Source organism: Phaeodactylum tricornutum, chromosome 13, assembly GCF_000150955.2.
Source record: "Phaeodactylum tricornutum CCAP 1055/1 chromosome 13, whole genome shotgun sequence".
NCBI classification, from domain to species: domain Eukaryota; phylum Bacillariophyta; class Bacillariophyceae; order Surirellales; family Neidiaceae; genus Phaeodactylum; species Phaeodactylum tricornutum.
The window spans coordinates 231778-258508 of NC_011681.1; the positions used below are offsets into that span (position 1 = coordinate 231778).

Genomic DNA, 26731 nt, shown 5'->3' on the forward strand with positions numbered 1-26731 from the left:
ACAGACCAGGGGAAGCGCACATGCAGCGCATGTTATTTTTTCTATATCTGGAAGGAGTCGACTTGCGTACGTTTGAAGTTGATACGCAGCAAATTCTGCATGTGGCGAGAGATAAGGATTTGCCCAAGCAAAAAAATGACCTAGTAGAAGAGAGCGCTAAGACGGAAAAACGCAAAAAAATAGAATCCCTTCACCTGATGCCGGGCGTGCTAGTCGCCTGTTTTCTGGCCCACAAAGCACGATTCATTGGGGAAGGAATCTTTTCCCAAATTCGACAAATTCGGAAGGCCAACGTAGCTACAGTCAGTGAAGCCTTGCTAGCAATTGACGACGAAGACTCACGGCGCATAAATCTAACCCAACGAAGTATTGGATAGATGAAAGCGGAGACCAAGCTATGTTCAGCAATGAGAAAGGTCTTGCTTTGCGCTTGAACAAATCCTTTTGTCCATTGTGTAACGGCTCCGGTGTGGCTGGAAACTCATCCACCGGGACTTGCAATAGAATGAAGCGTATGTCAATTGTTATGTTTTCTATCATACATCAACAGTGTAGTAGCTTTATGAAATATGTACAAGGAGGTTAAGTGTCTATTGGTAACCATTCATATTTCGCTGCAACCAGTCGTAGGTAGATGTGCCCCACGAAGTTAGTGCAGCGTTCACAAGGTCCATAACAAAAGTCTTCTGCTCAATCGATCCAGGTGCCCCCCGCATTCGCAGGCGGTTCCTAACACCATTGGCATTCATTCGAGCAGCGCGGGGACTCGAACTGAGTGCCAGCACCGTAGCCTCCACTAGACTGGCAATTTCGTCGGTATGGGCAGCGGCACATTCGAAAGCCAGCTCGAACATTTTGCAAAATCGTACCCCAAGGCCGCCTTGGTTTATATTCCAGCCACCAAGAACTTCCCAAAACTCTTGACTGAGCTTAAAAGGCGCTCGCTCACTAAAAATGGGCACTTTGCCCATCTTGGGCGTGTCACCCAGAACAAATCCAAAGTCTATGTGCATAATATGGCCTTCTCGATCTAACAGGATATTTGCGTTGTGACGATCTTTGATTTGAAGTACATAGCACACAACGCTGTAGCCGACTAAAGACCGTAGGAAGTTGTCTTGTGCTGTCTCAAAAGAAGAAACCGAAGCAAGGCTACTAGATGATGGCAATGGGGGCGGACCATAGCCACTCTTTCGCCGAGTAGGGGGGCCATAGGCTCGCTCGAAATAGTCGCGGAGCGTCGTGAAACTATCAGTTTGCTTCTTAACCTCATCAATACTTTTGGCATCTGATAGACACTCGATCAACCCAGCATCTCCGCCAACGCACATAATCGTGTATGGACGCATATACGGTCTGTGAGCAATAGGAATTTCCTCATCAAACCAGTTCCGCAGTTTGGATATAATCTGCATGACGAGAGCCTCTCTTCGTATATCTTCGCCAGCCTTCATAAGGAAAGATGCAAGTCTCCAACCTTGTACTTCTCCATAAGGGGAAGCCTCTCTAATTTCTCTGCATTTTTCACTCCAAGGCTTCCCGAAGACACTGTTCAGTAGCTCAAGTCCCAAAGACACGGCAGGTCTGGAGCGAAGGAAAAGTTTTAACTGTTAGGTAAATCCGAGTCTCTAAAAGCTCAAATACGATTGTCCTGTACTCACTTATCCATTCCGGTTTGCGAATGTGCCGATGGGACTTCGTTGGATATTTGCATCTGCTGGTGAAGTTGTTCATACTCTTGCTGCCGATACTCATCGAATGGGTTTGGAGGAAAAACATAGGCCGAACCTTCGTCTGCATAGTATGAGGAATCTGCTTGCCATCCACCTCGAGGCAAAGTTTTCTTCTGGTCAAATGACTCGCTTTCCAATTCTCGGCTCGCTTGTTCTAGCTCACGTCTTTGGGGTACGGCTGCCAACTCTGATGGAATGGCGTACTTTGGTGTGAAAGTAAGTTTTCCTCGACTCATAGCTGCAGACGAGGCACTAGCCGAGCTCATCCCCATGACTTCCTGAATGGATGATCCCAATCTGTTCTTACCAGAGGCATACAACCGCGCGTCCCAGCCATCAAATCCGGTGTCGGCAACTTCCATATGTAGCAGGTATGGGCACCGATCCCTTGATGCTAAAATGCGGCTTTCCGGTACGACAATATTCAGGACACGGACGAGTTCGGGCGAACTCGTTGACGTCTCACTTTTGTACAGAGGGGATTTCTTTCCCGTTGGCCACGTGCCTGCTTGAGGGACGAGCGGAAAGTGCACAGAATGCTTCAACATATCAATTGACAGGTCTTCGATTCCAGGCCAGTCGTAAGGACTACGGTTGTCTTCCACATCCAAGCTCACATCTCCACCTGTCACCATCCGACGTCGTATTCTGCGATTGGTTTCCAGCAGCCTTTCTTTTAAGTATGTGTCTCGTTGAATGGTGGGAACCATGCGAAGGTCTAAGGATATTGTTGTTAAACGGTCAATGAAGTGCATAGTATCTCCGAAATGACTACACCTTCGCAGGCTTAGACTGGACGGTAATCGCGAAGCAGTGTGTTCACCTTCGGCGGGAGCGGTTTCAGGAGAATGCTGATGTTGTCCAAGAGGTTCATGATACTGCGATGGTTTATGTAGATGTTGGTCCATTGTGTATCCGTAGGCTGTCGCTTGCTCGGCGTCCTGTAGGAGGTCAAAAGCTTCCCTTTTTTCCGTTCCGATTTTGGCTAGAACGGCTGCTTTGTCAGCTGGTAGCACTATAATTAATCGTCGCCCAGTTTGCTGCCGGTGCTCAAAAAGAGTTTTCCACGCCCGACCGACCTCGGCCTCTAGCAACCAACACAGTTCGATTCCCCAACTAGGGTCTTGCAAACATCGATTCAGCATCAGATGTCGTAACTTTTGAATAGGATTGGTTAGGTGCGGTTCAAATGCGGGCGGGGATTTCAGCACAGCCGACACCAATTGAGGTAGGTAGTTCTGTACTTGACGCAAACTCTGGGTTGCCTCTTGCGTCTCAGATATTGTCGAAGCCGACGAACGCGCATGTTCCAAATTTTGGGGGTCTACTGGAAGCTCTGTCTCTCTAGAGTCGTCTATTAAGTTGGTGCCGTTGCCTGAAATAATGAGTCGAGCATGTTTCTGCCTATCGCCGACCGGATTTTCCGATGTTGTACCGTCGTAGGGCAATTTTGCCTTCTCAAAAGCTCGCAGAATCTCAATGTCGGCATCCAAAAAGGGGTCCTCCTCGAGGTCATCAAATGCAGCGCATGCTGTTTGGCTCGCGTTTTCCTTGTCGTATTCTACAATCCGTTGCCGATGTGTTTTTTGTTTTTCCAAAATCGAGTCTATGGCCTGGAGTTTGTGTGACAGTCTCTGGACCAACTCAATGCGCAGCGCGTCCATCACCATGAGTCGTTGACTCCCTGGTGGGTAAGCCAAAATGCCGCGCAGGCATTGATCGCGCCAGGCTTCTTCGAGTTGGTGACGAGAGGTTGGAGGTGGAGGTGGAGGTGGAGGAGCATAATGCGGTTGGAAAGGCAATGTCTGAATCTCGGCGACGTCCCGTACCAAGTTCGACAGAAAAAGCCAGCGCATTAAAAAGGTGGATACGTCGAACATGATAGAAAATAACTGTGTAGCAGAATACCTTCCCTGCAGAACTTAAGCTCTTCAACGACGGTACGCAGGGGAAAATCCGTTGGCGGGCTGGAGAATCTTTCAATCGGAAATAGCAATTAGTATGAAGCTCCTATGAGAGCTTCGGCGGCTGTCCTCGAAATTGTGTGCGCTCTATTAATAAAAAAGCCTGTAATTGTTTTTTCTCATGGTAAGGGAGGGCGCGGGTAGGGACAGAACTGGAAGTTGTGATAGACACGGGTGTACCTCATGGTTGGTCTCTTCCTGTTTACAGTTAATTTTCACTGTCAGTGTGCGTCTTGATGGTGGTAAACCTGTACAGCTTCCACGTGTATTCTCGTTCGGGTTTGACTGTACGTTCACGGGATTTATCACATTTTGGCTCTGTTCTCTCAACCGTGATTTGATCGTATTCAAGACTTCCAGGTGTTGCATTTTTGTGTTGGCGGTTCGCGAATAATCCAGAAAATCGCAACCCCCTATCCGAACATAAAAAAGCGAACCTCCGACCAGAATTTCAGAAAAGAGACCTGCTGGTGTTCCTTCCATTGTTTACGTGCCACTCTCCCGAGGAACGACGAACCTGCCGGAGGGATGTCAGCACGATCCGAAGCCCCAACCATCTTCAAGTCCAGAAACGGCGATCCAACACAAAAAATTGATCTTACAATACAGAAAAAGAATCTTTTTACTGTTAGGACGACTCGCACATTTCTTCTAAAGCAAAAGAGCGTTGTCCTTTTCGCAATCGTCTTGTTTCTTATCCAAGACCATACCATTGTGCAATCAAGAAGAGCTTTGATACCCGCTTCAAAGCGCTCTTCCTTCGAGGTCGCCAACGTCCTATCGGAAGCTACGGAGGCTACTACGACGAGCAACAACATGTCCACACGCGGTGATCTAGACTTTCTCGATGATTTGCGCCGAAAGTATCCGCACCAACCAACGTTTTTGCAGGCAGTTGAAGAAATGGCCCTCGCCCTCAGCGATCTTTTTGATGGACCGGACGGAGATTTTTACCAAAGGGCCTTTCTGGCCATGGCGGAGCCCGAGCGTATCATTGCCTTTCGCGTTTCTTGGATGGATGATAACGGAAAGATTCGTTTTAACCGTGGATGGCGGGTCCAGTTTAGCAGGTATGTGACAACAAGATAGTGGTTTTACATGCTTCGTGAACATCTCTCATTTCTATTCTTGTAGCGTTCTCGGTCCCTTCAAGGGCGGTCTTCGCTTCCACCCAACTGTCGATGAAGGAGTCTTGAAGTTTCTTGGCTTCGAGCAGATCTTCAAAAACGCTTTGACCGGATTGCCGTTGGGTGGAGGTAAGGGCGGGTCCGACTTTGACCCCAAGGGCAAATCGGACGGGGAAGTTCGTCGTTTTTGCGAAGCCTTCATGTCCGAGCTTTGCCGTTACTTGCATCCATCCACAGATGTTCCTGCTGGTGATATTGGAGTTGGTGGCCGCGAAATTGGCTACATGTATGGACAGTATAAGCGTATAACAAATCGCCACGGTGTCGGTGTCCTAACGGGTAAGTCCATGAACTTTGGTGGCAGCGAAATTCGCCCCGAGGCGACCGGATATGGTCTTATTTACATGACAAAGATTGCCGTCCAAAGGAAACTGAACCGAAACTTGACGGACATGCGCTGTGCAATTTCCGGTTCGGGAAATGTTGCACAGTTTGCGGCGAAGAAGTTGCTCGAGTTTGGTGCCAAGGTCATGACTGTGAGTGACTCCAACGGTGTGATCGTTTTCGAGAGCGGAATGACGGCCACAGACTGGGATGCTGTTTCCGACTGCAAAAATAAGCACCGCGGACGTCTTTCGTCCATCCAGGACAAAGTCAGCGGGCAGTATTACGACGGCGAAAGTCCTTGGAGTTTAGACATCAAGTACGACTTGGCCTTGCCTTGTGCTACACAAAATGAAATTGACGAGAAGTCGGCCAGGCAACTTGTAAAAAACGGAGTGTTGGGAGTGTTGGAGGGCGCAAACCTACCGACCGACTTGGAGGCGCAGGCCGTGTTCCGTAAGGCCGACGGTGTTATTTATGTCCCGGGAAAGGCATCCAATGCTGGAGGTGTTGGTGTCAGTGGTTTGGAGATGAGTCAGAACGCACAGCGGCTCACGTGGAAATCAGAAAAGGTGGACGAAAAACTGCATGGCATGATGGACGAGATTTACAGTATGATGGAAGAAGCCGAACTAAGTGGAGGAACTTTGGAACAGGGAGCAAACCGTGCTGGATTTCTGAAGGTTGCCACGGCTATGAGAGAGCTAGGTTGGGTGTATTGAAGAGGGAATTTGATGGAGTAGCTACGTCTATTGTAAAATTTCCAACTTAATTGTCTCTTTGTCTGTGGATTTATTGTAGACTTGACAGTAAATATCGTAGTATCACACTACCTATGTCTTGTTATGCGGCAGAGTGACACTCACCGTGATTTCAGGTATATCTCAGGAGAGACACTTTTAATTACATTAACGGCAATGTAACTGTAAGGTAGTCAGTCAGCAGACAAACAAAATCATAAAACTATTGAAGAACACAAAACGACGATGGAGATCACAGTTGAGGACAACGATGAACTACGAAGATTATGAGTCTATATTGTACTCTTGGATATTCGTAGGGACTGTGGGGCTGTGATTCGTTGTGTGTGGGACGGAAGCGACTTGTCTTTTAGCAGTAGGCGATTGAACTTCTGGTGAGACGTTGTCCTTACCAGGAGTTTGATCAACAAAAACAACGTTGGACGGATCATTCGGAAAATCTGCTGAAGCCATGACAGTCGTATCATCATCTGCCATCCCAAGTCACAGTCAATTGGCAGTGAAACGTTACGATCGAACATGATGGCGCCGGAACAGCTAGCGTTGGAAAAATTCAACACGGTGTGGAAAGTGTCTGTCTCAATGCGTCGAGTAGCAGCGATCAGTCTTTGTGGACGTTCCAATCGGCAGTACTGCCGAATGTCGACAAGGATACTGTGCGATTGTTTGGCTTTCAAACCAAGTGGAAGGGCATCCCATATTGTTTGACAACTTTTTACGTTGGGTACTCAACGTGGGATGGTAGGTTCTTATGTATTGATGTCCTTGCGGATCCTATTGATGTCGTCTTTTCAAAAACGAAAGAGCATGTCAATCTCTCTGGAGGAATAGTAGCGGAGCAAGTCTGCCTCCTTCTTTTGACACGAATCGCCGTTGCGCTAGATTGCGGTCGTCTGACATGGCAGCATTACTATCTCGAAACAGGGAAGGGTTGTGTTTTACCAAAACCCGAATTCATGGAAGGATGGCTCACTCTACATTGGGAGGAAGCCGAAATGAGTGCGTAAGTCGGATTACTTACAGAAGTACAAGGGTCAGACACTGTGGAAGAATGCATTCGTTTGTCTTTACGTGATCAAGATAACGATAAGTATCGACTTCGGTTAGCGGCAATAGATGACAGTGAGCGCATAGCTCGACTGGTTGGGGGCTTGGCAATTTTTGAAAAGGAACCGGATGCGGTGCACGTATCTATTAATCACTATAAAGTGGATGGATTCGGCTCCCTACCTCTGTTTTATTGCCTGCTTTTAGACTGCACAGAAGGAGGTCGCGAGTCTCAAAGCTGTGGAATGGCCTTCTTTTATGTCGGTTGTACAGTCAAAGGTGGAAGGTTCATGTACCTGGAAGATCTATTCATCGAAGAATTTCACCGAGGCAAAGGTGCCGGAAGCGCCGCCATGAAGGCTCTAGCATCAGCAGCGCTCGCAATGAAATGCCAGCGACTTGTCTGGCAAGCGTTGGACTGGAACACACCAGCTTTGGGGTTCTATAAAAAAATCGGCGCAAAAATACAAAGTGGCTTGCTGACTTCTCGTTACGCCAATCGGCAATTATATGATTTGGCCAAGCTCGAACTCGCACTTATTGAAGATGATCGGACCGCAAATTGAGGAAGGACGGGCTATATTTGAAAGATGCTCGAGCTGCTATTTAGAATCAGCAGAGGCAGGGAGATGCTTTGATATGTTCTGTCGACCAAGATGTTGTCGTTGCTGACACTGACACCAAACCACTTGGGGGGGAAAATGTTTCTTTCGTTAGTTCCTACGGTCTTTGCGGTGCACAACGTATTGAAAGATCCTCACACATCCATCTTGTTCACAGTCAGCGCTCCCCGAAAAGCAGTGGCGGTTGTCCGGAGTGGATACGAATGCTACTAATTTACGCAATAGCTTCGGAACTATGATGTCCGTGTCAATTTAGCTCCGGCGTCTCCGAGCTTTTTTTTCTTCTCGGCAAAAACTGCGTCAGCCAAGTCTTTGGCAATATTTAGCGTAGCCTGTGGCCGCGCGGCGGCTAGCGCAGCATTTCGCATTGCTTCAAGCTTCTCGGGGGACAGCAGCCACGAGCTCACAGTATTGGCAATCACGGAGGCGTCGCCACTGTACTTTCCAAAACCAGCCTCTTCGACGAACGGAATATTGCCTTCTTCTTGGCCGGGGCTAGCCAATACGATGGAAAATAGCGTGTCAGTTGCTCAGCTATGTAATCTAGGGCCTCTGAACGGTGATACCAGTACGACGCATACCATCGCAGACTTACAGATACGAAAAGAGCATGCAAGGTAGTCCACAGATTGATGCTTCAGCGATTGTTCCGGGGCCGGCTTTGGTCACCAAAGCATCCGAAGCCTTCATCCATTCGTCCATGTTCTCGACGAAGCCTTGAACGTTGACTCGCACTGTGGTACCCCAGGATTCCTTCTCTAAACTTGCCTTGGCTTCTTGGTTGTTGCCGCAAACAACAACCATTTGTGTAGTGGTACTGGCTGTGCCTAAAGCAACACCCAGACTTTTCGAAATCTCAACAATTCCTCCCATTCCATCCCCGCCACCGACGATCAAGACGGTCGGAAGATTTTCGTCCAAACCCAATTGACGGCGAAGCGATTTACGTACCTTTTCTGGCGCCACATGCGCCGACTCGCTGTTTGCCCAAAACCCTTGTCGGATTGGCAATCCGTATTGCACGATTTGCGAGTCTTGGAGCTGTCGCTTTTTGGCAGCCAGGTACAATGCATCGGACGGAACAAAGCATTTGTCGACACTACATGAAAGGCGAAAACAAAAATGAGAAACCAAAAAGTCTCCGAAATCTCTGACATCCAAAATGCTGACACTTTCCGAACGAGAGCCTATCCTCGTAACATACTCTTTGTTGAACCAAGTTGGATGGGCACTCCCGAGATCAGTGACGACGGTACAAAACGGCGTTTTCCGCCCGGTCCGTTCCCGCGTCGCTCCGTTCGAATCCAGTTCCGCCAATATCCGTAGCGGGATATCTTGGGTAAGAGGATGTACGGACACCACCATATCGGCCTTTTTCCCGGAATTCCCCGATGGTCGAGACAAGCAAGTTTTGAAGGGTTCAAAACAAAACAACTCCAGCATGAGTCGATTCAACCAGATACCAAAATCGGTTGCGCCGAAATGATAAAAAATATCCCAAGTGATCGGATATTTGGCCGCGAATTTATAGAGTTCAATATAGGAATCGTACGGCCAAAATGGTCCGTACTCTGTATAAATATCGACAATATCGCACTGTATTCTGCCGGGATGCAGTGTATCAAAGGCGTCTCGTAAGGCGTTGGCGGACGCCCTGTGACCCCCGCCAGTGTCGGACATGAGTATCTGCACCGTACAAACTTCATCGGTTTCGATAGCGGCAGTAGTAGTACGGATGTAAGCGGCCACATCCAACCTCGTTGACGTGGGTCGCAAATTAGGTGAGAACGCTGCCGACCACTCGGCGGTGGACGACAACCAAAAACAAAGGAAAAACAGTTTGCACATGACAACGAGTGTACAGGCGACAGCCACTTTCGATGCGGCGATTGCAGAGTTTTGCGTACGGACCCGCTCTACCTTGTTGGCGTTTTGGACGATTCGAAAGTCCAATCCACCAATGAGCCTGGCGCGTCCTAAGGAAATCCGCAAGAGGGGTGATTGCACTTCATCGTCCCGAAGCTGGAGATCTCCAATTCTTGACGCCTTTGGTCTGTCCATGAGCACGGTTGTTGAATTGGAGAGATTTTCTTCGAGTTTACCATTTAGCCGTCGATGTGCTCCGGACTTGCGAACGTAGCTCAAGAGACAGTCGCAGGACATAGTCCACGGATCCTATACCATATTCGTCCTCGGCACACAAACAAACAACAGCACGAGTCGGCAAACACGCGGCTCGAACCAAAGGAAACGGACTTCCAAACTCGAAAATGACCATGGGGATGCGATCTTTTTTTAGTTTTTTGGCGTTTGCCACGACCGCTGCGGCAATCCAGGAGCTCGATGAAGCCTCTTTCGACCAGCTCATGGGATCCGGAAAGAATGGCATGATTAAATTCTTTCAGCCGGTACGTCTCTGATCCTCCGCTGGTCTTCAACGCTACTAGTCTTTTTGGTTTACATTAGTATCGTACTAGCCATTGCAAACGATTTCCATTTTGATCTCTCTAACTCTTTCCGGCCTTTCACAATTGGCAGTGGTGCGGACAGTAAGTAGAAACGATGGATCTGGATGACTACATTGGACTTGCGGTTGATAACGAGTCTTTTTCGCTTTGTTTTTCAGCTGCACGCGTATGAAGCCCGACTGGGACAAACTAGCGGAGGAAGCCCACAGTTCCGTCTTTATCGCTGACGTTAATTGCTCCGACCAAGCCGAGTTGTGTGAGAAAAACGATGTGGCTGGTTACCCAACCATTAAGGTTTACAAGGATGGCGTGGACGAAAAGTACAATGGCGCTCGTGGGTTCGACGATCTCATGGACTATGTCGACGCCAATCTCGCCTCGAAATGCGACGTATCTAAGTTAGAGGAAACCTGCGGGGAAAAGGCAGTCAAGTACGCCAACAAGTGGAAGGATCGTGAAGCAGCCGATGTCACGAAGGAATTTTCCCGGCTGGAAGGCATGGCTGGAAAGAGTATGACAATGGAGCTCAAAGCCTGGTTGAGAGAACGGATGGCAATTTTAAAGCAACTTACGGCCTCCGCCTCGAGTTAAAATAAAGACGGTTTCCATGCAAATAGTCTGATGAGAAAGCAGTAGATATTCCGTTTCCAGTTACTTCGTTTTTGTTGCATATTGTGAATGGTCGATTGATTAGTTCCTGCATGCACCAAGATGGATGTGTACTGGTGGAAGAGGAAAGAAACCCGCTTGATTACGCTCGTCTCGAGACCGGCGGGAAGCGAGATTTTACTTACTGTTAGTTAGTGTAATGTAAGTTGGGGAATAAAGGACATTTCTACCGCATCTGTTGCGATCATTGAGACCTCTCTGTTGGCGGCTGCGCTTTCTTTCCAGGGAGATGCGGGAAATTTCGAATTTTGAAAGTTGACCAAACATTTGACAGTTTGCCACCACAATCAGCTCGTTTTGCAATTTCATGAACCTAGCTAGAGGTGTAAGGAACTTTTCTCAGTTGTGTCAAGTGTCTTGTGTCCTTCCACATGCCGACAGCATCTTAAATTACAGATTTCGCAAGCGTATGACTACTACTTTGGTGAGAAATCAAAAGAGTCTATTCTCATCATTCGAATTTACCCTAATATCCCATTAAAAACATAGACTGACGGCATCGATTACTGCCCGTGCACGAAGATGATCCAGGCTTTCACCAGAAAAAAAATCTGAAACCTTGCTTACCGTTAAGTAAAATAAATATATAGGGTAAAAACATCCTTTCCATTAACCGTATTATAACGGTCTTTGTACTTCACCCCATTGAGAAACCGAACGCAGTGGTGCATCGGAGAAATGTGATCCATCATACTTTACCAGTGAGCCAATTTTTGAAAGAGAGACAATTTATTTCAAGTCTACCCAGTTTCCTGGCATAAAATTATCACATGACCTTCTCATAACGAGGCCTTTACAGGTTACATCGACGGAACTGTTTGTTGGGCCCCGCCTGATTGACAGTGAAGCAGCTATTGTTCCTCAAAGTTGACAGTGAAGCATAAAGTGTGATTCTCTACAAAGTTCGAGGAAAATGGAAGGAAGAAAATCACGCTCTTTGTCATGGACTCTTCCTTTATGGTACGCCTTCTTCGGAGCATGCCATGAATTTGCCCATCTATTGACTGCAGTTATTTTGGGCTTAGGACGCGACGTTTGGGTTGAGGGAATAACCACTGTTCTGGGTCGAGCGCTAATCGAAAGACACTGTGTCCTGCCGGGGCTGGAAGACTCCAATGCTAGTGATTTCAATGTGGGGGTGGTACGCCATATCGGTTGGTTCTTCAGCGTGCTTTTGGCTTTCGGCGTTGCTCGGACGGCAATTCCGACGAGCAAAGAAGTTCGATTCGCGTCATTCGTAACGGCTTTAGAGGCTTTGTCAACAGACCTCTTCAGCTTAAATGTTCTGCCGATTTTGACAAAGATAAATTCTTCAGGCTCGATTTCCTCTGTCTTGTTTTGTGGTAACTTTGGAATAATCCTTCTCCATCAGGCTTGGTTGTCCGATAATGGCAAATCGGCGATGGACATTTTGGAACGGATGATAAAAGTGACAATGATGAGAGGCGCTCAGTCAGGTGGCGTGGTCACCTTTCAACCGCTGAAAAATTCGCTTCGAGGTATGCGTAGTCGTGTTGTGAACAAGAAACGGACGGATTTGAGTGTTTTGGTGCGTAAGGAAGTGGAACGAGATGCGATACGTTCCGTTTCGCGACCCTTTCCAGAATCATTCGTGCAAAGCTTTTCGGGTCACACACGATTTGCCACCTCAAGTAAAGCGAGTTTGGATGGCACACATCCTCACCTGTGGACCCCAGCAAGCAATCGTCGGCTTTATAATTTTTCAGTCCGACGTTCTGGTCCACACCAATACATGCCTGAGACCACAAAAGTTGAAAACTACATAACTCACAACGGTGATTTTGATTTTTACATTGTCAATGGACAAACTTTCGACTTGGAAGTTATTCAAAAATGGCTTCCGGTTGTCACCGGCTTTCCAATGCCGTCTTCCGTCGACAGCTGCGCGGTTGCCGGAGTAATTGATTTACTTCGAACTCAAGGCCGCTTCGGCCTCAGCGCCCGCTGCGCAATCTGCTTTGGGCTATCAACAAGCAAGATGGAAGAGGAGCTATTCTCTTTTCCGACCTATGAGCAGTTTGAACAAATTGGACTTGTGTTTGAAGAAGCCATGGATGTAATGCTCCAGACGACAACATTTTCCACTTTGTGTGACGATCCGAATATGCGTCATTCATTCAGTCTTTGTGTGCTCAGTAAGCTAAAACCGCACAGGGTATCACTCTTGCAGCCGATCCAACGCTACATATGCGATGAAGAAGAGGGTGGCGCAAATCTGCTTTCTTTTTGCTTGTGTACAATCAATGCTTTCTTTGACAATGATCTCCTTATGGCAACCACGACGTTTTTGAAGAACGCGAAAGGATCGTTTGGTTTGTGTGTCACTTCATCAATAGACGCTCATCGGCAAATTTGTTTAGCTGCTCGCGGGCAAAAGGTGAGAAATGTCCTGTTGTTTTAAGTCGTCTTTACCACCAATAGCGCTCATCACAGTGTTTTTCATTGACCATGTACAGATGTCCATTGCATTTTACCCGTCTAAAGGCCTCGTTTGCTACGGATCGGAGCAGGCGTCAGTCAAAGCAGGTATGAATACAGCATTCCCAGGTGCTGTAGACGAATTAGGAACATCTCGTGGTGACATTGACGCCGACGTTCTGCGGCTAGATTTGGACGATCTGGGCGGCGAAATCATGTGCCTCGATTGGGGTGGCAAAGCTTTTCGGAGTCCTGCAGTTTCTCTACCACATAGGCACTTGATTGAACACGTGCTCATGAAAGGGTCTGTCAAGGTAGTATTGGTACAGGAGTCTAAGACAACCATGCAACGCGCTCAACTGTTCCATCGTATGACACGCCTATCACGAAATCCACTCATCAAGATGTTAGCTGAAGAATCCAAAGACCTCGTCCTTTCCGACATAAACGATACTCCACGTGCATGCCAAGCGATTCAAGACGACTGGGACTCAAATCAAACTGGGAAAAGCATGAATCGCCTAACAGCTTACAATTTGTCGTGTTGTTTGCGTAAACGACTTGAAATGCATTTAAATGGACCGGTCCACAATCGAGCAGTCGACATTTTGTTAACTGGATGCGAAGTTTCTCTTTGGTTAGCTGAGCAGTTTGCGACTGATCTTCAAAAGGCCTTTCCCAGGCTCCGAACTAAGGCCATCAGCAGCAATAAGCTCCTGGGACTGTATGGGCAGGAACTTGCGGTGCCGTCAATTGGGTTCCCGTATTCTCCCCGTACATACGACCTAAACGATGCCATTGTTGTGATTGTGAGCCACAGCGGTGGAACATTTGCTCCGTTAGCTTGCTCGAATCTGCTTCAAAGCACAACCAAAAATATTTTTGTCGTTACGTCCGAATGGGATACGCAGATTGGCAAGCAGCTCCGTACTATGGACGGCCTTCTGGACGCTAGCTGGGACCATCTTTTCAGTAGTCGAATATTTTCGACGGAGGTGGGAATGCGCCCAGCAGAGCCCTGCTCTGTCACAGTGGCGGCTACCCAACAGCTCCTCACAAATTTGTTTCAGTATATCTCTGCAGTTATCCTCAGTGATGAAAGATTCCGTCAAGTAGTTGCTGCGACGATTTCTGAGCAGGACCTGAGGATTTTAGAGAAGTGCAATAGAGAGAACATTGCTGCTCTTTCCGACATTGTTGGAGTCAACGAGTGCGGTTTTGCAATCAAAAAGCAAATTTCGGCAGAGATTGACCTTAGGAAAGCTGGCAATCTTTGGGCAGAGCATGTCCTCGAAAACGCGAAAGCTTACATTATGACTTTTGTATACATTTTTGTGACCGTTGTTTCAGGCTACCATCTCATCTACGCAATTTCTTATGCATGTGGTCTAGACGATACAAGCAATTTTGTCCACCTCATTCGTGTTCTTGATGCTGCAATCTATTTCTGGTTACCACAGATCAATGTCGCTCTCTTGCGATTGTTTCAGAGTCGTGAACTGCTTCACCGGATGGGTTGTCGCACTGTCGCCATTGCTGATATACCTTGGGTTGCGCAATCGGCCGAAGCATTCCTGAGTAAAATTTTTGCGTGCTCCTACAGCATTGCAGGAATCAACGTGCTCAGCGGCAATCCCAATGATCACTTTGTCCATCGTCATACGCACAGAGTTGTCCGCGGGGCACTGGTCCTCTGTGGAAGGCCCGATGGTCGGCTTTCTGCATTGGCAACGGCGGAAGCCACTGTGTGCTTATCTGTCAATCAAGCAAGTTCTATTCAAAGTTTAGGCGGTACATGTGAAAGTATTACAGTGGGTCACAATCCCTTTAAGCTGCCCTTGACAAAATTTGGAATCTTTCTCAAAAGCAATCGCCCGCAGTTTCTCTGCGAACGGATGCTGGTTGAGAAAGATGCTGAAGGAAAAAGGAATGAAGATGATTTGGCGCCTAGCCCGGTGGATCAAAGCTTACAATGTGAGGGCGTAAAGAACTTTACACAGGATGGGCAAGAACGCCATTCAGAGCTGAATATGGCACTCAGTTCCAGTGTACACTTACTCCCGCAGAAAACGCGGTCCGCATCAGCTTTGCTGGGAGCATACACGAACATTGCGGAACAAGCTGATAGAAATCGTGGATGCAATGGATCATCTGAACATAGCTCCATAGACGAAGTACTTTATTCTGCCATTCAAGAGCGATCTTGGTCAAATGAGGGCAAGAAGCTTTTTGAAGCCCTAGATGTGAACAGCGATGGCCTGCTCAGCGAGGATGAAGTCATTGATGGACTTTACAGGCTTGAAACTCTTTTTCTAGAAGACCACACTCGGGCAATGTTTAAAGTTGCAGACGGCAATTCTAGTGGGCATGTGGATTTTGACGAGTTTCTAAAGCTGCTTGACCTAGCCGATATAGATGGTGATATAAAGGTTCCCTCCGCGAGTCGAGACGAGCGCGGGAACATTCGGATAGAGCCCAGTCACGAGGAGTACTTTGGAGAAACATTGCGAAAATTCAATGCAGGCAAGACGCAAAACAATGTCGAATTTCGTTTGGCTCATAGTCAGCATTTCAGCCAAGAGTTGTACGAGAGCCGCATTGCATCGCTGCAAAGGTTTGTCTCAATGACTGTGATTTTCCATCAGATGGGCAGGCGCGTCGAACAATTCTTTGAAACTATTTCATTTGGGTTGCTAGGATACCGTATGGACAGGACGCACAGTATAATGAGAATTGCAACCACTGCCTCCCCAATCAGTGGAGCCGACGTACGCCACCGCATGAATCAATTACAGCTCCAAAGTAAGATTCATTATTCAATTCATGTAATTTCAATGGCTTACTTGCGATATCGTGCTCGCAAACAATCATGCTATCCTGAACCCGACAAGTGACTTTTCTTCCGACATTGGCATGAGTGCAAGTCTGTCTAGCCCCTTTTTGCTCACTTTCCTTTTATTGATTTGCAGCAAGGGCTCAATGGTCACAATTTAAGTAAAACACTTAGAAATAATTTATTGAAATAGTCAAGAGATGAAGTTCTTCGAAGTAGTGTTTAGGACAACTCGAAGCCGGCTCCGGATTCAATAGCGTAGAGCAAACGTTGCTTCAGTACCTTCTCGCTACTGTACGTAGGTAACTTCAGCACATTAAAGCACGTCGAGGCTGAAGGTAGCTTATCTCCGTCTCGTAGAATACCCACCCGCTGGATTGTAAAAGGAGGATTTAAGCTCCCAAATCCAAGGGGTGGCGGACGCTCGCAAGACGTTACGAAACGCAATAGATCAGCTTGCTGCTTACTGCTCATTGAAGACAAGACACTCCAAAAGCGGTTGACTGTTCTGTCTATTCCAGTGAATCCACCAGCGTAGCGTGAATGTGCCCGCAAATCTTCGACATCAAGTTTTCCATCCGATACACCACTGATGAGAACTTGAAGCTCGGGCTCGTTAAAAAGACGCAGCCAAGACCGATCAATGACTTCCCAGAGTCCTCGCGTGAATGCCTCTGATTGATCTTTGACACGATCGACAACATAGTGCTTTGCAACAAGTTCAACATAGCGCTGCTTGTTGACGTTTGTAACTTCCACGTTTGCTCCGTCTGGAATTAAGAGGACATCTTTGTTCCCACCAAATTGATCATGCATTATGCTGAAAGTGAGGCACAAATCTGTTGTATCACCCTCATAGGCCTTTAAAAACATCAAATTGTTGTAAAGCTGCGGGTCGACGGTACTCAGGTCTGCCAACATGTGTAGGTAGTTATAGTCACCTCGAAGAAAACTCAGAAAGAAATGAGCAAACCGTGGGTTGATTGTGATGCCTTCAAAGAGAGCCTTACCCAATATTCGGCCCAGGAATTCAAACAAGACAATATGGTCTGGTGTTCCATGGGCAGCACCGGACGAGGGGTTTGGGTATAAGCAGTTTCCGGCGCCATCGGTGACCGAAAAAAGTGCGTAGTTGGGGTTGAAAGCAATTGCACACAGATCTGTCCAGAATTCTTTGAATAAGCCACCGGCATCAATGCCTGGTTCTCGAGCCCCGGCTTCGTTAAAGTATTGTACCGATAATCGCTGCCGCATGTTTCGGCCCAGATGATTCATGGTTGCGAGTCCATCTTCAAGAATTCGACCTCGTGTTATTCGGACAGGGACCCCTTTCTTGAGAGGATTCGGATTGAACGGATTTGAGGAATTCTAAAACAGTATATTGAAGGCCCTTACCGTTGTCAGACATTTCTGCTTGCAAGGTAAAGAGATATTCACAGTCAGTAACTTACCTCTCCTTGAATTTCTACTCGATTCGTAGTCACGATTCGTTCAAAGAGTTTAAGTCTTCGCTTAAAAGAAACAAGAAACGGACACATACGCAACACGGGTGTCGAGAGCAACGCTACATATTCGGCATGGCAGTTGCATTTCGAGAGATCCTTTTCCAACAGGTTTGGCAGCAGCCATAGCTTGGGTACACAGATTGGCCTCCGACTTGAACGATCATACAAATCACGCATGGCCCTTGACGAGGCCGATATCAGAGCTACTCCAAAGTAATTAGAATGAACAGAAAGACTTGTCGAATCGATGCAGCAAGCCCGATACAAGAGCTTTTTGAGAAGCTGAATGACACGTCTTAGTTGATGTTTGGGCAAAGGGCGGTCCATGTCGTGGATTTCAACGTCGTCTGTAATAATCAAGGTGTGTGACAACACTACAGCAAACATAAACAGCAACGCTGCCCCGTCTAAGTCGCTAATTCCACTAGATATCCCAGTAAGGCCAGTCTGCATGTCCAAACACCGTATGAAAGATTTGCCCTCATCCATCTCGACAATGCTGTGAATTTGGGATGCAATCCGACGGTCTGACTGCATGATTCCCCACGCACATTGCACAAATGGCGTAGAAAAGCACAGGGCGTTCAAAATAATAACAACGAATGGTTCCGCTCTTATGCAAGCCTTGGGGAATTCGCCCTTGGCGGATTCCCTGTTCTGACTAAGAAGCATATCATCGTTCCCAGCGCCACCCCATCGTGCCACGACAACAGAGAAGCAGCGACACAAGCAAAACAAAAATGTCACTGTATAGTCGGATCGTGGGACAATGTTAGTTGAGAAAATGGTCCCGATATCGCTACAATCACCTTCCACCCCTTCCGCTAGGTTGCGCGAAACCGTAGACTGATTCCTTAAAGACGACGGTTTCAAATTCTTGGCCGCTCGCTTTTTGGCGTCCTCACCGACCAGCAGGCTTGACATGCCCTTTGTTAGCTTCCGCGCCCATTTTGAAGAGTTCCAAAAGCTCTTATTGCGGTCCACACGTGCTTCTTTGGCTGCCAAACTTGCTGCCGACGAGCTTCCCACCTCCAGCATGTCCTTCTCGTGTTTTAAATCCTTATCGCTCTTGGTCGACAAGATGTTTTCTGTACCAAGTACTTGCGGATCCAGGGCGATTTGAAAGATGCGACGGACAAAGGAATCCACCATACATAGCCCTGCACTGGTCTTGAATGACCTTCGACAAGACAATTGGGATCGTATGACCATTTACTCCGTCAACCCAGACAACGGCCGAGTCACGGGAGGAGAATGTAGCTAAAGGAATGGCTTGTACCAAAACTGTAATGAGATTAAAAAACACCACGGCAGCTCCAAAGTCCAGCTTAAGACTGTCAGTACCATTCAGCGTAGGACATAGAAGGCCTAGCTGGACCACATTGGCTAAGAAGCATTGTGTCGGCGTGGCAGGACATACCGTCATGGGCACATCGTCGAACGGAAACAAATTTTCGACGCCGTCATTTTGAAGCAAGCCGTCGCCTTTATCGCCAAAAAGTCGCAAGGCGGACACGAATGGACAACCTTTTGTCCCCGACGATGTGACCCAGTATGCCAAGAGCTCATTTGATACTTTCCACGTCAAGAGCGGAATAGTATAAATCTCGCGAACGAGACGAATCATCAAAAAGTCACCCCTTGCATCGTGATCACTCGCTTGTTCCACTGCATCACAAACGTTACGGATCCACACTCCTATACGTTGTTTACGTAAGTGAGACACGCAGGTTTCTCGATTCAAGTCCAGCATGGGTGGAATAGGTTTGGGACCGGCAACTGTAAAGAGTAAATAGTGTCGCCAAATTGACAGCATATCCAAGGGGGATGAGAAATATGCACAAGGTTGATGAAGTTGCGAGGCTGTGGTCGTAGTGGTAAGCCGTGTTCGGGGCCCTGCCTCCGTTTGGTTTGGCAACAACCAATCCCAAGATGTTCGAAAAACTGTAACGCGGCAATCTGACAAAGCCTGCAGAGAAGAAATCGATCGCGGTACGGCCATGACAGCCTTCAAACACTGTTGACAGGCATCAAACACGTCATTCCCAACCAACGGCTCCACACTTGGATCAACCAGGGCCACTAGAATGATCCTCATCACAAACTTCATCCGGTAATTTCCCTCTTCCGAAGAATTCCAGCATGCAAAAGGGTTGACGTTTTCGTCCGGGCTTTGCAAGCCCGGAGTTACGGCATACTGTAAAACCTGCGACAGCAAGATGACATCTTGGCGATCGTTCCACACGATCACTCGCCTACTTCCCCACGGAACAGAAGTATGGCCCTGACTTTCACGACGGGATGTGATGAACCAGAGGCTGCGGACTAGTGTCGTTGTTGTAGCCGGAGGCGGGATATACGTAGTGATGTTCTGGGACCGCGAAAGTAGATCGCGGACGGACCTCAAGTCGTACATTTTACTGACGAGATCGGCACGAATATTTCGTTGCATTCGATCGCGAGTGATGCATCCCCGAGCCCTGCTCTGAATTTGGACGGCACGCTGGTGTTCTCTCACTTGGTTAGCTCGTCGGGCGCGTTCCTGCGATGCCTTGGTCACGGCAGAAATCGAAGTCCCGGAGGAAAAGGGGATTGTCTGGTTTGTTTCCGTCTTAACCGGTAGCGTCGACGCATCCGTAATAGTAACGGACGTCGCTGTACTTGTTTCTTTGGCTTTGAAAGCATTTGTCGGTGAAGTGGATGCGAACGAAGCTTTCGCTTGTTGCTGTTTGATTTTCAAGCGCCGTTGGCGGTTTTCGGCAGCCCTTTGTTGGGCGGCATTCTTTTGGAGCTCGTCCGCAAACATGACCCTGTCGACACCTTGCGGGAAATGGGAAAGTGCGAGGAAGACGCAGAGAAGCTACCAAAATTACCTAAGGAATGAGGGTCGGAAGTAAAAGATCATGGTCACGCGTTGGAGACATCAAGAACAGTCGCAACAAACGATTCCAGTTTTGCACCCCCTTGGAGATAGGAGCCCTAAACCTATTGCCACTTTTCGTTCCCTTACAGTTACAGTTTTACTGTTAGGGAGGTGAAATTTTGTAACTCTCCAGTCGAAGTGTAGCATCAGCGCAGGAACCTACAAATGAACCCCATTTATTCTAATGTAAGGCCTACAATCTGTACCATAACTTACTATAAAAGTTAGCAGTAGTAACGAAAGTTGCCAATGCATTGGCTGTTTGGAACTCTGTGCGGATTCCACAGGCTTGATGTGAATAGGACCGAGCGCGTTCGTTCCGTGCATCAGTCTTGACTACGTATACATCCCAAAATTTCTGATTTACTGCGAGAGCTTAGTATAAACAGCGATGACATAAGCGCTGCCGATAACGATTCCCTTAGCTTCTATTGCTACTAATGTAAAACACCATGCCCCTTTATTGCTAGATACCTAGAATACCAAGCCCCTCGTATTGCCCAAATGAAGCGGAAAAGAATACGAATTTGCTTTGTTACCGTGGGTACAAAAAAAGCTGCCGCACTAAAATAAAAACTGATATCGTAAGGTTCATTGAAAGTCGGAGACTCGTCAGCGATCAACAGAATCGACCTTCGCTTGTAAAAGAGAGCATCTCTTGAGGTGGAATCGAAACCAGATGTGGGCTGGTGCTTTTTTGTTCTCCCTAGTATGCCTCTACCAGATGGCCGTTGCACAGGCTAATATGAATCACGGTGTTTACACGGCAACGATCGAACCTATCGCGAGCGCCACAACGAATCGCAACAGCGGTGTGATTGGCTCTGTGGTAGTCTTTGATGCTGGCGACGGCGTCACGGTTGGATACGGTGGCTTTGTGGAAGGCCTGCAGGCAAATTTGGAGGCAACTACGTGCACGGCTACGAACGGTTGCGGCGTTCACATTCACAGTGGCACTTCTTGCTTCAACAGCACAACCCAGGGTGGCCACTATTTTGAATCACCCGTGACGGACGATCCCTGGGTGGAAGAGCGCTATTCGTCAGATGAGACTGGATTTGCGCTCTTTTCCAGTGTAGCGGTGATCGGGACAAGCAACCTTGAAGGGAGAGCATTTGTAGGTAAGTATTCAAAATCTCACGCTCGAAAAAATGTGTATTATTTTACGCCTTCCTGTAATAGTGCCTGACTGTCACCTTTTCTCTGTGGAAATAGTGCATGCTGAAGATGGATCACGCGTTGGTTGCGGTCTCTTGACGGAGCTGAAGGACGATACGCGCATTCTGCAGGCCAATACGGTGGGTCTGGCGTCCTCCACGGTCGAAAGCGAATCCAAAGCGGTCATTTTCCCGGGTACGGATCGCATCTGTGTTGGCGGGAACGTGGACGCACTTCAGCCTGACATTCTCTCCTTCCAGGCTGGAGGTTTAGACTGCAACGCTACCAACGGCTGCGGCGTGCATATTCACAGGTATGACTATTTCCCATCTTCTGTATGCACAATCCGGATCTTGTATGGACGACAGCAAGCGGCGGACGCAGTGGGTTCATGTTTTTCTAACCGATCCCCTCGCTTGCTTTCTAGCGGTACTGATTGCACCGACAGTACCACTCAGGGTGGGCATTTCTACAACGCGGATGTGGTGGATGTTGATCCTTGGCTACTGGTTGGCTATGAGAGGACTAATGCCAACGGCGAAGCCTTTTACCTGCAGTGTCTTGTGACGGGCGAGGCGAATAACGAAGGGCATGCTTTGATTGTTCACAGTGAAGACGGAAGCCGATTGTCTTGTGGGATTTTGCAATTTGAAACCACCACTACCGAGGCAATTGCGAATGGTATGGATGGAAGCGTACTCTCCCGCTTGGTCGGCATTGGGCTTCTTTTTGAATTCATCATTGTTTTGGCCACGCATTGGTAGCCTTCGAAGTGTTAACGAAAGTAGGCAAATAAAACGTAATTCTTTGGAAATAAGGGAAACTTTGCTTCAAATCAGAAACATATCACTCATAGAAGCATACCTTAAGATAGCCGTGGACAGCAATTTATGTTAAGATCATCGAAGCAGGCTGCACTAGCAGTTGTTCACAGTCAAGCAATGCTGGAAATGTTCGTTCTCAGAAACTTGAAAAACGGCCGATTCCGACGTAGTTCAAAGCTAACAAAGCCAAATTGCTATCACAAAAGGAAGGTTCCACTGGTATCCTCTGGGATGACATCTTACTTCGTGTCGACTGTTTCAGAGACCCCTTTGTGATCCCCCTCACATCGGCAGTATTATTGGGTAGGGAGTGCATTCTTGACTTTCACATTTAAAAATTTTACAAATAATAGTTGCAAACCATACCACAGAATCCTTTTAACTAGGAAAATGAAACGAGTACGAGCTAAGACGTGCCCAAAGGATCGTAGATACTGTCGTAAGAAGATAAAACACAAGTTGAACCCCACAATATAGGGATATCAAACCCCATATGCTTGTTGTAGGATTTTCCTATACCATCAACATAATATATTGGAGAACGGAGAAATCCTTTTATGCAAATCTTTAACAAAAGGATATTTGGTTACCAACAATTTACATTTACAGTTTGTGGATTCACAGTTAGCATAGGTAGTCTGACCATTCACGTCAGTTAACGAAATTCCTCGAAAATACCAGAATCAAAAGTAAACGGTACGCCGAAACGCTGACTGACGGCGAAAAGTACAGTCACCCAAAACTTGTTGCAGTGACGTCTTTCTTGCAAGAGAAAGCTTGCTCTTACCTACTTCGCAACACCCATCGATCAACACCGCACAAAATGAAGTAGTTTCCTTTTTCGACCAGAAATTGGTTGTGTCATCGCCTTCTGCGCTGTTGTTGCCCGACAGCATAGTAGAAGTCAACTCTGCTTGCTGTGAAAGAAACAATTGTCTTCCTCGGACAGAGCACTTTCTGGCTTTGATCGCCTCACGCACGCTCAAGCCATCTTACTATCCACTCCCGTGTCATGCCCAGCATCCTCCGCAAGCCTTCCTCGTCATCGTCTCGTCCCCGTAGGAATAGTATGGTGACAATGTGGCTTTATTTTTCCACCGGCCGGACGGCTCTGGCGTTGGTACCAACTATTAATTTTAGCGGTGCACGGAGCCTTTCGCGAGAAATCCCTTCATTTGGTGCGGCTTTTGCGAGGACATCTCATCTTTCGACCCGCCGGTCTCGAGTCGGCCAAGCCTTTATGTCCACCACCGCCGACCCTGATACATCGAAAACGACCGAAACCGACAGAGCCTACGATATAATCAACAAGGAGCGTGGACTAGACAAATACGAGCCTGCTTCCTTCGAGTCCGACATTTATCGTTGGTGGGAAACTGCGGGTTGCTTCCAACCCGACGCCAAGCAAAAGGCGATAGACGACAACGACGACAGCACATCCACCGCACCGTACGTCCTTCCCATGCCCCCGCCTAACGTGACGGGGCGCTTGCACATGGGGCACGCCATTTTTGTCGCCCTCCAAGACGTTCTGGCCCGCTTTCACCGCATGCGCGGTCGACCCGTGCTGTGGTTGCCCGGCACCGATCACGCCGGTATCGCTACGCAACTGCAAGTCGAAAAACTTTTGATTGCGGAAGGAACAACGCGAGAAGAAGTGGGTCGCGACGAGTTTTTGCGACGCGTTTGGATGTACAAGGAAGAACAGGGAGGATTCATAACGTCGCAATTGCGGTCACTAGGGGCGTCGGCGGATTGGAGTCGGGAGCGCTTCACGATGGATGACGATTTGTCGCAGGCAGTTGTCGAAGCCTTTTGTCGCCTACACGAGAAAGGTCTTGTATACCGTGGGGAATACATGGTCAACTGGGCACCTTTACTTCAGACAGCCGTTAGTGACTTGGAAGTAGAATACAGCGAGGAGGAAGGTAAATTGTACTACTTCAAGTATATGGTTGAAGGCAGTGAAGGTACGTAAAGACAAGTGCAAAATGTCTACAAAATTAGCTGCTATCTCACAAGTATTTGGGTTTCAGAATTTATACCAGTCGCTACGACGAGGCCCGAAACCATTTGTGGAGACACGGCTGTTTGCGTGCACCCCGAGGATGAGCGGTATAAGCATCTAGTTGGAAAAGCTTTGGTGGTACCAATGAGCGGAGGTCGTACCGTGCCCGTGATTGCTGACGAGTACGTGGATATGGAGTTCGGGACGGGAGCGCTCAAAATCACTCCAGGTCACGATCCCAACGACTATACCCTCGGTAAAAAGTTTGATTTGCCGATTATCAACATAATGAATAAGGACGGTTCGATGAACGCCAATGCGGGCCAGTATGATGGTCTCGATCGCTTCGAGTGTCGTCAACAGTTGTGGACCGACATGGAAACCGAAGGTCTCGTAATAAAGGCCGACCCGCACACGCAACGAGTTCCGCGATCGCAACGCGGCGGAGAGATAATTGAACCTTTGGTAAGCAGCCAGTGGTTCGTCAAAACAGAAGGGATGGGCGCCAAAGCTCTGAAAGCTGTGGAAGATGGTGACATCAAGATAGTTCCGCAGCGCTTCGATAAAATTTGGAATAATTGGTTGACCGACATTCACGATTGGTGCGTATCACGACAGCTATGGTGGGGTCACCGTATTCCGGTCTGGTATGTTGGCGAGACAGGCGAAGACGAGTTTATAGTGGCGCGGAACGAGAAGGAAGCTCGTGAAAAGGCGGTGGCAAATGGTCACTCCGCAGACGTTGTACTCCGACAAGAGGAAGATGTGCTCGACACGTGGTTCAGCTCAGGCCTGTGGCCGTTTGCGACGGTTGGCTGGCCTCAAAACGAAGGAGTCAAGGGTTCGGATTTTGATCGCTTTTTCCCTGCTTCTTGTTTAGAAACAGGCTACGACATCATCTTCTTTTGGGTAGCTCGTATGGTCATGATGGGTATTGAGCTCACCGGGAAGAGTCCATTCAGTGTGGTGTATTTGCACGGCCTTGTCCGTGCCGCTGACGGAAGTAAAATGTCCAAAACCAAAGGCAATGTGCTGGATCCTTTAGATACTGTTGCTGAATTCGGCGCTGACAGTTTACGCTACTCTTTAGTTACGGGTGTTACTCCCGGACAAGATATTCCGTTGAACATGGAAAAGATTGAAGCGAATAGAAATTTTGCCAACAAGCTCTGGAATTGTTGTAAGTTTGTTACGGGAAACGCACTCAAAGATCTTTCAGACGAGGACTTGGCAAGTCTGGCCGTATCCGGTCCAATCGAGCAGGAAGAGTTCGATAGCCTTTTGCTACCGGAGCGATATATCATCTCAAAGTGCCACACTTTGGTAGCAAGCGTTACACAAGACATTGAGAAATATCAACTCGGAGCTGCCGGTAGCAAAGTATACGAATTTTTGTGGGATCAGTTTGCCGACTGGTACATTGAAATTTCCAAGACTCGCTTGTACGAGGGCGCCGGTGGGGGTGACAATATTGAGGAAGCACAAGCCGCTCGTCGAGTTTTGGTGTATGTTTTGGACACCAGTTTGCGTCTGCTACATCCCTACATGCCGTACGTAACCGAACAGTTGTGGCACCACTTGCCTCGTGCCGACGCTGGCCCGGACCAAGCTGCACACGCACTCATGTTGGCGAACTGGCCGCAAATGAACGACAACGTGCTGACCACGAGCGAGGCCGCTGTGGCCCAATTTGAATCTTTCCAGGCATTGACCCGAAGCGTGCGCAATGCCCGCGCTGAATATAACGTGGAACCGGGCAAACGTATTGCTGCTGTGATCGTGGCGCGCGGCAAATTGAAACAAGCGATTGAAAAAGAGCTCAAATCGCTCATTGCATTGGCGAAACTGGATCCGGAACAAACGCTAATTTACGAAGCAGGGTCGGAAGAAGCGAGACAGGCAACGCAGGTGGAATCAGTCCAAGTCGTAGTCCAGGACGGTGTAGAAGCCTTTCTGCCGCTGTCGGGATTAATCGATCCGGAAAAGGAACGTTTGCGTCTCGAGAAACGCCGCGAGAAGCTGGAGAAGGAAATCCAAAAACTTGCAGGGCGCTTGCAGTCAAAAGGATTCGTGGACAAGGCCCCCGCCGATGTTGTGGAGAAGGCCCAGGCAGAACTGGCCGAGCTGGAGGATCAAGCTGGTAAGGTACAAGCTAGCTTGGAGACTCTGACCCAATAGTAAAAACAGATTTTTACTCCAATGACCAATTGAGCCCTGTCTACATTTGAATGCACTATCCGCGAAAAAGTAATTTTCATTTTGCGT

The 26731-nt window shown here is 48.0% G+C and overlaps 10 protein-coding genes across 10 annotated transcripts; 6 read left to right on the forward strand and 4 right to left on the reverse strand.

The window, feature by feature from the left end:
- Positions 1-995: 995 nt before the first annotated feature.
- PHATRDRAFT_21501 (predicted protein) lies at positions 996-1676 on the reverse strand (the record flags this gene model as incomplete). Its single annotated transcript, XM_002181648.1, has 3 exons — positions 1662-1676; positions 1190-1584; positions 996-1117 (listed from the first exon to the last, which is right to left on the reverse strand). Coding segments are annotated over exons 1-3 (525 nt in total), but the record flags the coding sequence as incomplete, so codon positions are not given.
- Positions 1677-4513: 2837 nt separating this feature from the next.
- PHATRDRAFT_13951 (predicted protein) lies at positions 4514-5930 on the forward strand (the record flags this gene model as incomplete). Its single annotated transcript, XM_002181477.1, has 2 exons — positions 4514-4767; positions 4832-5930. 2 exons carry the CDS (start codon positions 4514-4516, stop codon positions 5928-5930), a joined length of 1353 nt encoding a protein of 450 aa, XP_002181513.1.
- A 558-nt stretch (positions 5931-6488) lies between these two features.
- PHATRDRAFT_54721 (predicted protein) lies at positions 6489-7896 on the forward strand (the record flags this gene model as incomplete). The annotated part of the gene is made up of 3 exons (XM_002181478.1): positions 6489-6598; positions 6715-6972; positions 7093-7896. 3 exons carry the CDS (start codon positions 6489-6491, stop codon positions 7580-7582), a joined length of 858 nt encoding a protein of 285 aa, XP_002181514.1. The 3' UTR covers positions 7583-7896.
- Positions 7897-7944: 48 nt separating this feature from the next.
- PHATRDRAFT_14125 (monogalactosyldiacylglycerol synthase) lies at positions 7945-9331 on the reverse strand (the record flags this gene model as incomplete). The annotated part of the gene is made up of 3 exons (XM_002181649.1): positions 7945-8134; positions 8235-8738; positions 8844-9331. Coding segments are annotated over 3 exons (1182 nt in total), but the record flags the coding sequence as incomplete, so codon positions are not given.
- A 518-nt stretch (positions 9332-9849) lies between these two features.
- On the forward strand, positions 9850-10760 carry PHATRDRAFT_47306 (predicted protein). Its single transcript, XM_002181479.1, has 3 exons — positions 9850-10047; positions 10178-10188; positions 10266-10760. The coding sequence occupies exons 1-3, from the start codon at positions 9910-9912 to the stop codon at positions 10696-10698; spliced, it is 582 nt and encodes a 193-aa protein (XP_002181515.1). The 5' UTR covers positions 9850-9909; the 3' UTR covers positions 10699-10760.
- A 929-nt stretch (positions 10761-11689) lies between these two features.
- On the forward strand, positions 11690-16109 carry PHATRDRAFT_37482 (predicted protein; the record flags this gene model as incomplete). The annotated part of the gene is made up of 3 exons (XM_002181480.1): positions 11690-13174; positions 13254-15829; positions 15974-16109. 3 exons carry the CDS (start codon positions 11690-11692, stop codon positions 16107-16109), a joined length of 4197 nt encoding a protein of 1398 aa, XP_002181516.1.
- A 161-nt stretch (positions 16110-16270) lies between these two features.
- Positions 16271-17302, reverse strand: PHATRDRAFT_42123 (predicted protein; the record flags this gene model as incomplete). The annotated part of the gene is made up of 1 exon (XM_002181650.1): positions 16271-17302. One exon carries the CDS (start codon positions 17300-17302, stop codon positions 16271-16273), a length of 1032 nt encoding a protein of 343 aa, XP_002181686.1.
- A 114-nt stretch (positions 17303-17416) lies between these two features.
- On the reverse strand, positions 17417-20359 carry PHATRDRAFT_37484 (predicted protein; the record flags this gene model as incomplete). The annotated part of the gene is made up of 3 exons (XM_002181651.1): positions 17417-17458; positions 17500-18621; positions 18734-20359. 3 exons carry the CDS (start codon positions 20357-20359, stop codon positions 17417-17419), a joined length of 2790 nt encoding a protein of 929 aa, XP_002181687.1.
- A 796-nt stretch (positions 20360-21155) lies between these two features.
- Positions 21156-22400, forward strand: PHATRDRAFT_47310 (predicted protein; the record flags this gene model as incomplete). The annotated part of the gene is made up of 3 exons (XM_002181481.1): positions 21156-21597; positions 21692-21947; positions 22062-22400. 3 exons carry the CDS (start codon positions 21156-21158, stop codon positions 22396-22398), a joined length of 1035 nt encoding a protein of 344 aa, XP_002181517.1. The 3' UTR covers positions 22399-22400.
- An 891-nt stretch (positions 22401-23291) lies between these two features.
- PHATRDRAFT_21513 (predicted protein) lies at positions 23292-26664 on the forward strand. Its single transcript, XM_002181482.1, has 2 exons — positions 23292-24428; positions 24495-26664. Exons 1-2 carry the CDS (start codon positions 23471-23473, stop codon positions 26642-26644), a joined length of 3108 nt encoding a protein of 1035 aa, XP_002181518.1. The 5' UTR covers positions 23292-23470; the 3' UTR covers positions 26645-26664.
- Positions 26665-26731: the final 67 nt, after the last annotated feature.